The sequence below is a fragment of the Engraulis encrasicolus genome, chromosome 7, assembly GCF_034702125.1.
Source record: "Engraulis encrasicolus isolate BLACKSEA-1 chromosome 7, IST_EnEncr_1.0, whole genome shotgun sequence".
Classification (NCBI taxonomy): Eukaryota; Metazoa; Chordata; class Actinopteri; order Clupeiformes; family Engraulidae; genus Engraulis; species Engraulis encrasicolus.
Window position 1 is genome coordinate 45,772,264 of NC_085863.1, and position 9,407 is coordinate 45,781,670.

At 41.8% G+C, this 9,407-nt stretch overlaps 1 protein-coding gene across 2 annotated transcripts in view; it reads right to left on the reverse strand.

The window, feature by feature from the left end:
* Positions 1-4,555: 4,555 nt before the first annotated feature.
* stk10 (serine/threonine kinase 10) overlaps positions 4,556-9,407 on the reverse strand; it is a 63,759-nt gene continuing 58,907 nt past the window's right edge. For both annotated transcript variants that reach the window (XM_063203671.1, XM_063203670.1), the window contains exons 13-19: positions 9,152-9,244; positions 8,560-8,689; positions 7,549-7,673; positions 6,214-6,402; positions 5,638-5,763; positions 5,355-5,468; positions 4,556-4,787 (exon numbers count right to left, since the gene is read on the reverse strand). In XM_063203671.1, the coding sequence (XP_063059741.1) occupies positions 4,647-4,787; positions 5,355-5,468; positions 5,638-5,763; positions 6,214-6,402; positions 7,549-7,673; positions 8,560-8,689; positions 9,152-9,244 (918 nt within the window). In that variant the 3' untranslated portion in view covers positions 4,556-4,646. The remainder of the gene's footprint in view (positions 4,788-5,354; positions 5,469-5,637; positions 5,764-6,213; positions 6,403-7,548; positions 7,674-8,559; positions 8,690-9,151; positions 9,245-9,407) is intronic.

Below are 9,407 nucleotides of genomic sequence, written 5' to 3' on the forward strand. Positions count from 1 at the left end.
GTGTATAATTGTCTCTCAAAAAATGTCATTGGTTTCAATGAGGGCACTCAGATTCTGGCAGGCACTCGCTTTTCGGCACCACAGGGGTCCTCCCCCAGGAAAATGTGTACTTTTTAGATGCCATTTCCTGCATTCTAATCCATTTTAGAGGGAGGAATTTCAAATCGCAACTGACTCCTTCAGACTTTCTATACAAGCGCTGGCTGCCATTAATTGTGGCCGGTGAACATGTAATCTTTTCCATATATTTACCCTGATAAACATGGCGCAATGTAGTGGGTGGCCAAAACCGGGACATATTTGTGTCCCGAGAGGGTTTGCTCGGGACCTGGGACAGACAACTCCAAACCGGGATTGTCCCGGTCAAACCGGGACGTCTGGTCACCCTATGTTAGAGACATCACAAGCATGACTCCGATCTGTGAAAAGGACACGTGCCAACTCCTTTTAGTTTTTTTACAACGATGTTGTAAAGACAAAAAACTCATTCTCATTTTCTCCCCTGTTAAAGGCTCAATACTAACTGTCTTTCAGTCAATCACAACAGGTGCAGCCAGTGAAGGATTCCATTTCAACTGCCACTGTCTCAAGATTCCATTCTTAACGAGCAGGTGCGAGCAAGCATTCTAGAAGTCCATTGTTCAGCTCTGCAATGCAATGTAATATAGTCTTGCTGGACTATGCATGACAATTAACTGCTTGGCTTAGTGGTAATGCATGCTGCTGCATTAGATTGGAGGTTGAGGGTTCGAAACCCACATGAAGCAATGTTGATTTTCTAAATTATATCATATGCAGCGTTCCTTGGCCGACTTAAAATGCCATACATGTATATCATTTAGTATGGATGGCAAATGTGCTGAATTACAGATATTGAGGTTGGGGGTTCGAAACCCAGTCAAAGCCATGTTGATTTTCAAAATTACATCATATGCAGTGTTCCTTGGCCAACTTAAAGTGCCATGTATGTCATTTAGTATGCATGGCAAATGTGCTGGATTACAGATATGGAGGTTGGGGGTTCGAATCCCAGTCAAAGCCATGTTGATTTTCAAAAGTATATCATATGCAGTGTTCCTTGGCCAACTTAAAATGCCATGTATGTCATTTAGTATGAATGGCAAATGTGCTGAATTAGGGATATGGGGGTTGGAGGTTCGAACCCCAGTCGAAGCCATGTTGATTTCCAAAATGATATCATATGCAGTGTTCCTTAGCCAACTTCAAATATCATGTATCGTATGTCATTTAATATCAATGGCAAAGGGGTTGGATTACAGATATGGAGGTTGTGAGTTCTAATCCCGCTCGAAGCCATGTCGATTTTCAAAATTATATCATATGCAGTGTTCCTTAGCCAACTTAAAATACCATGTATGTCATTTAGTATATCCCCAAAACGCAGAGCTACAGCACTTTCAAGATGGCTGAATCCAAGATGGCTGAATTGTTTGGCCCATAACTTCTGACTGGGTGGATGGATTTTTCCCAACATTTCTTTTAGCTTTGTTTTCTCAATAGTACTTTTTTTCATCTCTGCCCCAAAAGGCAAGCCCGCTTCCAGCATTTTCTGTGAGAATGCATTTCTAGTTTTATTTTCTAAAACTGTTCTAAGTATTTTGTGTACGATGTAGCTACTTTGTGTCATTGGTATTTTGTAATGCATGCAGGGGAAATGTTTGAAAATGTGTAATCATGCTTTGTTTAGTTGATTGTTTCAATCAGCAGTATGACTGACGCAAGTCTTTTAAATATGGGCTGCGAGAGTCAGTAGGGAGATGGCCTCTGTAGCGAGAGGACGCACTGACGTGAGCTCTGCCATCTCAGGTCTGTGATCCAAGACTTTTGAAAGCCTAGTTCTGTGGGCCTTGTCCCTGTCTTTTTGTTTTGTCCGTTTTTGCTTCAGTGTTTTGTTTTGTCAATTTTGAAACTACATGCCGGTAAGAAAAATAAAAAGAATATTTTTGCACGAGAATTTTCCCTGCCTTTGCTCATCATTTTGGCTGACTACCCCAACTGCTCGGCACACTCTACCCTCCACCGGACTCCTGGCCATGTGAGAGGTCCTAAGAATATATCTTCCATCATTATGTGATTTTAAGTATCCTGAATTTCCCCTGAGGCATCGATAAAGTTACTCGACTTACTCTACTCTACATCTTAAGTTGAAACCTTTTATCGTGCACCCAAAGTCATTCATTTTTCCAAAAGTTGAGCGTGCCCTCTGACACCAATAATATTGTGTGCAAGAGGCAGAAAGTAAATAAGACTCAATGAGAGTTGAAACAAGGTATAGAAAATCTGCATTTATTAAACTTGGATGACAGTGGTTTTCATTCATTATTAATAGAAATATACAAACGATGGACATTTTATATTTTCTCACCACCAACAGGAGACCGAAGGATGGAAATACGCAAATCAGATACATCACAACAGAACAACTCGGAAGACCTCAAGAGTTCTTATTGCAAGTGCTGCAAGACCTGTACAGAAACAATCTTACCACATAGACCAACTGTCCACATCATTCGACATGTCGGGTGTATTGATTTCCTTCTGTGGATAAATGACAAATCTGTATAGGACATACTCATTTCATTCTACTTCAAAAAATACACTTAGAGTAAAGCTCTGAATGACTACCTTGCATATTAAACAGTTGCCTTATTGCACTTTTGTTAGTAGCCAGTATGTGTGTGTGTGTGTGTGTGTGTGTGTGTGTGTGTGTGTGTGTGTGTGTGTGTGTGTGTGTGTGTGTGAGAGAGAGAGTGTGTGAGAGATAGAGAGAGAGTGTGAGTGTGAGTGTGTGAGTGAGAGTGAGAGTGAGAGAGAGAGAAAGAAAGAGAGAGAGAGTGTGAGTGAGTGAGAGTCCTTCAAAATGATGACAGTATTTTCTTTCCAGCTCATTTTGATTTTCACAGGCAGGGACAGCACCTTTAGTGTCCCATCCCTTTCAGTGTGAGCTCTAGTTCAGTACAGTATTGCCAAAACCCAGGCAAACATTCACATTTCAGTGAAGATAGACAAGAAAAAATATCAATTCCACTTCTTAATTTGGGTGCTAGGCTGCTCATCCCAACATAAAAATATATCTAATGAAGAAAATCCAGTATGCACTTGGTTTAATGATCCCCATCACGAAGGGAGAAAGGAAAAAGTGTTTTCAGGTTAAATATTTACAGAGCTTACACTTTGTGAAATAAAGAATTTAACAGATGTGCCAGCTTAATTTAAAATATAAGTATTTATTTTTGGTTTTCTATTGAAGAAGTGCACACCTTTTCAATAAAAATATTTGGCAAAAAAAATGCACTGGCGGCAAGCCTAGCTTCATCCATTATAAACAAAAAAGGTCTTTTTAAAGACTAAGGCACATCATATCTGAGACACTGGTGCTGCTTCACACTGGAATATTTGATCTTCAAAATGAACTTATGTCAACTCTATACATCTTTTTACTGCAGTGAACATTCATGGGCATGTTAAATCTGCCCATGTGATGTTAAAAGCTGTAAGGGATAAGACTGTAAAGCCATCTCTGTAAGGTCAGAGAGCTTAGGAAAGACCATCCCAATCCAGGCTGCAGACCACTTTCCCGGGCCCAGGACAAAGTCATATAAAACCCCTAACCCCTACATACAACGCATTTAGGACCAATTCTGGGCCCAGGACCGCTCACCCCTTTGCCCCTCACTTTTGGCGTCAGTGATCCTAATCAACCTCGTTCAGAAACATGTACAATCCTCTGCAACACATTTAAGACCACATACCACTCCACTCCATAACAACACTTTGGATAGACAACACCACCACCTCCTGCGTTGCATCATTTAAACCCCGCAGCTTAGAGGCATAAGGTGCTCGGTATTCTTTGTACTGTAAACAACCTCTGGAAGTGGGTGACTGGCCGGTCTCTAAGCTTTGGTCACGATGAAGGCTTAAAAGTCTTTTAAAAAATAAACATAAAAAAATGAGAAAGAAGGAAATTCACATAGCTAAGTGATCCATCCGGCATCGTGGCAGGCACAGCAGTGACCTCTTGTGCTCACAGACATTAAACACATCATGTCTCAAAGCGCTCTAGAAACAGGCAAGATGGTGAATGAACACAGTGGGGGCTAATCAATAAATTAAAAACGGGTAATAATAAAATAAAAAATAAAAATCTCCTGGAGGATTATTATTAACATAAATACTGTTTTTAAAAGAGAGAAAAGGAAAGCCTTCATTATACATCATTTATATTTTAAAAAAGACAAGAAAAGAGGGAGGGAACCTCAACTGGACCACAGGGACCTTGTGTAAGGTCCGTTTTGATCCTGAGAAGATGAAAAAAAAAAAGATCTTCTATGAACAAGATGTAGAAGGGGGCGGGGGTGAAGAGGAACAAGGAGGAGCAGCAGCAGCACTTCATTGACAAGCTCAGGAGAGGAGGACACACCCCAAGTCGGCCCACAGATGGTGGTGGTGCAAGCTTATAGGGGTTTTTAGATCATTTAATTTAAATAGATGAGGAGGAGACACCCCAGCAAGGTCCACATGTGGTGATGGTGGTTCCAGCTTATAGGGGGTTATGTTTTTTCTTTGCCAGTTTCTCTCACCACACGACAGACACACTACAGTAGTGTCTGTTGTTGTTCCTTTTACGTGGTGGAAGACTCGGAGTAGGGAACGAACTTGGTGAATTTGTTGGGGGAGCCGGCGTTGGTGTAGTGCACCTCTTCGGTCATCTTGAAGAACATCTCCTGCTCACGCTTCTTATGGGTAAGCTCCTCCTCAAGGGCCTGCAGAGGAACAATAACAACCGCCAAGGCATGAGTGGGGTGGGGTTGGGGTGTGTGTGCGCGTGTGCGTGCAACCCCAAATATTCATTTGCACCGTTATGCTGCATTTGTATGCCATGCTACAGTAGGGCTGCACGATTATGGAAAAAATCATAATTACGATTATTTGGGTTAAAATCTTAATCACGATTATTGATATTTTTTTGCTGATTTTATTTTTTTTAATTAAAAAATTAAATATAACTAAGAATGGCTTATGTATGGGACGAGCAAAATAAAATGAATTGTAATAATTATGTTAAGGCAGTGCCAGAAACATCAGCCTGTCAGTATGTTCTGGCCTCAAGGACGCTCTCGAAGGCAGGTCACTATTGCCATAATTAAATCCCCATTGAAATCCCAATTTCGATATCACAATTTTCGATTATTTTCAATTACTTGTGCAGCCCTATGCTACAGTATGAATGATTTAAACAACCAATAACGTATAACACGAGTATGTAAATGACAGAACCCCATAAGTGGCAGCTATGGAGATGTTCCACATACTGTGTTGTTCAGTATTACCTTTTTCCTGGGTTTGAGCTGTTCTCTCCACTCCTTGAGCTGGTGATTGTGCTGCTCGTCCAGGTACTTCAGCCTCTGAGACTCATTCTCGATCAGCAGGTGGCACTTCTCATTCTACAAATTGGGCAAAAACAACATAAATCATGAAAACATGGAACTGCCTTGCAGAAATTAAGAGAACAAAAAGAGGACGCTGGCGATTGATTCAGTTCATAATGAAAACGTGTGTGTGTGTGTGTGTGTGTGTGTGTGTGTGTGTGTGTGTGTGTCCACTGTAGAGCACCTGTAGCTGCTGCAGCTCGCGGACGTTGGCTTCGCACTGTCCCAGCATCTCCCTCATCTGGTTCTCGTGCTTATGCTGCTGGTGCAAACGCTCAGCCTTCTGACGCTTCTCCTCCTGCCTGCCAAACTGCACACGAGAGAGAGAGAGAGAGAGAGAGAGAGAGAGAGAGAGAGAGAGAGAGAGAGAGAGAGAGAGAGAGAGAGAGAGAGAGAGAGAGAGAGATTAATTGCAGAGTAGTTTCTTATAAGTAGTTAAGTAAATATAGTATAACATGTTTCACTTATTTAGCATATTTCAGTCTTAATGTGTGTCTAGAGAGAGATATAAACAGATGGACAAACAAATAAATAAGCAAAGAAATGCCTAGTATTATGTGCATACACTTTCTGCTAATGTAAAATGCCCTATGCACCGCCTGTTTTTTGGTCAGGCCCTTATTGAACATGAAATGGTGTGCGAGTGTGTGTGTGTGTGTGTGCGTGTGTGTGTGCGTGTGTGTGTGTGTGTGTGTGTGTGTGTGTGTGCGTGTGTGTGTGCGTGTGTGAGTCCATTCGTTGCATGTGTGCGCTACTCTACCTGTTTGATCTTCTCGCGGTCCTCGGCGGCGCTGCCTGAGGAGTTGATGCGGAGGCTCTTCTTGAACATGGCCATGCGGGTCTTGCCCTCGCTGCGCTGGATCTTGGGCAGCCGCCCCTTCTCCTGCTGCTGACGGCCCTTCAGGATCTCCACCATACGCTGGTTGTAGCACTGCATCTGCTCTTGCTCCTGGAGGTCCACAACGCATGTCGAAACACACACACAGAGACACACACACAGCGACACACGCGCGCACACACACAGACACAGACACACAGACACACACAATATATCAGCACATTGTCATGCTTCTTGAGGAACTGGTGCATTTGCATGAAGTACTGGTCTTTAAGCTAGTCTATATGTGCAGCATATTGTTGTGTTTGTAAGCATTCTGACGAGATGGTAGCTTGAGGTTTCTTGTGCTTTTGAGGAGTTGATGCACATACAGTAACTTTCTACAAAGACGCCATGTCTTTGCATCGATTGTGCTGTATAGAAGTGTGTCTACACAACAAAACATGAACTTTGAATTAGCTTGAACCTGCTCAGGCTTCTCGTGGGAAGTGCTGGTCTTAGAGATAGACCTATAGCTATAGCATATTGTTGTGTCTATTGTGCAGAAGGTCTAGATGAGGTTAATAATTCAAACCTTTTCGTGCTTCTTGAGGAACTGGTGTCTGTAGGAAGTGGTGGTCTAGGAGCTATATGTACTAGGGATGCAAATTATCATTAATCATTAGTTGATAGTCTTATCGATCGACTTACGATTAATTGATAAGCAGCGTTTTCCCCCCGAAATCTCAATGCGTCTCGGGAAAAAAAAATCTAAACTAAATCTAAAAATTTTAATTAAAAATTGAGATAAAATACCACATTTAAATTAATTCTATTTCAATTCTTTAATCTTAAGGTGATTTAAATATTCCCACTATTTACACCTCTCTTCACACACACTCTTCACATGCCCATTTCACCTGGGTCTCTTGTCAGTTGAATTGTCGATTAATTGCGATTAATGTTTTTTAATCGATTAATGCATTGATCGATTAAAGTCGATTAATCGATTAATCATTTGCATCCCTAATATGTACAGCATATTGTTGTGTCTGCCGTGCTGTAGGTCTAAATGAGGTTAATAATTCAAACCTTTTCGTGCTTCTTGAGGAGTTGATGTCTCTGTAGGAAGTATTGGTCTTTAAGCTACTGTATATGTACAGCGTATTGTGTCTATCGTGCAGTATGATGAGGTGAGATGAGGTAATTAAAGCTAGAGTTAGAGCATATTGTTGTGCCTATTGTGCAATAGGTCTAGATGAGGCAATTCAATCAAACCTTTTCGTGCTTCTTGAGGAGTTGATGTCTCTGCAGGAAGTACTGGTCCTTGAGCTGCTGCTTCAGGAGCTGGTGTTTCTCATGAAGGTTCTTCTCCTCCATGTCCCAGATGGTGGCCTCTCGCTCTGGGTAGGTGCAGGAGAAATTACAAAATGACAAATTACAAAAATAATGAGGTACTCTCCACTCCACTTTATCCCTGCCTCCATTAGGTTATCCAAATAATAAGAGCATGTACAGACAGAGCATAATATTGAAGCCAGGTGCTCTTAGCCGCTGTGTACCACTGTCTGGACAGGGTGCGATGTGGTTCTAATGTGTGCGTTTTGGGGTGACTGTTCTTCATTTGGCATTACCTTTCAAAGCAATCATGGAAGAAAGAAGGCTACACAATATATTAAGTTTATTCAAATTAAAAAGGAACAATGTTACAGCCAAAGAGCAGAACACTCTACCTCAAAAGTTGTTCTATTCATGATTATGGGTAGAGTACAGAGAGTAGAGTAAGAAGAGTATCCCTCAAAATCAACTGGTGCTCTTGGAGGGTGCAATGTTCAACAAAACAGTGAAAAAGGCCCTCGGTCTTGGCACATCAGTTGATGTAAAAGGTGAAAACAATCTTTATTTTGAGGGTCAATGCATTCTAAAAAATGTTGTGCATCTGCCCTATATATGGCCAAATGGCCACATCCTGATAAAGGCTGATGAAGGCCGTACGATAGGGCTGATATGCGCTGATGATTTTCAATGCATAGGCCATCAAAATAAACAGAGTTTCTCAATGCCCAGTGTTCTAGCCTTGCTAGGACGTGAACCTGAAACGCCCAGTGATTGGATACTCTTTAGTGAAATCCGTGGAGTATCCAATCACCAGGCATTTCACGTCCTAGCAAGGCTAGAAAACTTGACATTGATATGGGGCCAAAGATTGTTTGACTTTGTAAAATCAACAGATATGTCTGGACCGAGGAGTTCTTTCAGTTTTGCTGCACGAGAGAAAATTGTTCTTACCTCGTATCAGATGCTGCTTTTTCTGTAGACACTCGCGTTCTGTGTTAGCGATTTCGGTTTTGTTCTCTGCAATGATTCGCTGCACCGTCGTGTCCAGCTCTATCTTCTGATTGGCCAAGAACTTCTCCTCCTAAAAAAATAGTCACGAACAACAGAAAGGTCAGTGGTGGTGATTATTAAGGACGGTTCAGTGTCTAATAGAGAGAATCAGGGGAAGAACTATAGAGGGGGGAGAGCAGGGCATTTGGCCCATGGGACCAGGGCCCTCCTGTTTTGGTAATGGGGTCCCTGTTATAACCTTGACAGGCTGTATTGGGGCTTAATTAGTGACCATTTTCCAATGTAAAGTGTTCTAGCCTTGGTAGTGTGTGAAACGCCCAGTGATTGGATACTCTTTGGTGAACTCTGCAGAGTATGCAATCACTAGGCATTTCAAGCACATCCAAGGCTAGAACACTTGACATTGGAAAATGGTAAGTGTTTTTCCCGGGGCACTGGTGTGCAATTGTTCCACCACTGAAAATAAGGTACTGACTGGGGAATTCACTGAAGTGCTCACTGTGGTTATAGGCTCATGTCAATGGGCCTTTACCTCTGTCTGCTTGTTCTGGTTGTAGATAGACATCCGTTGTTTCATGCTCTCTTTTCTTTGGTTTCTTGGCATCTTCTCAACTTCGCTTTTGACCTGTGAAAGAAGAATGATATTAGACTGATGACAGAATGAAAGACAAATTCCTACTGCTAGGATCTAGTTCAAAGACATTACCGAAACCACAAAATCATTCAAAAAAATCTTCTTTCCCTCCAAATCTACTCATCCTCTACCTCAGTCTCCTTCAACTATTCTT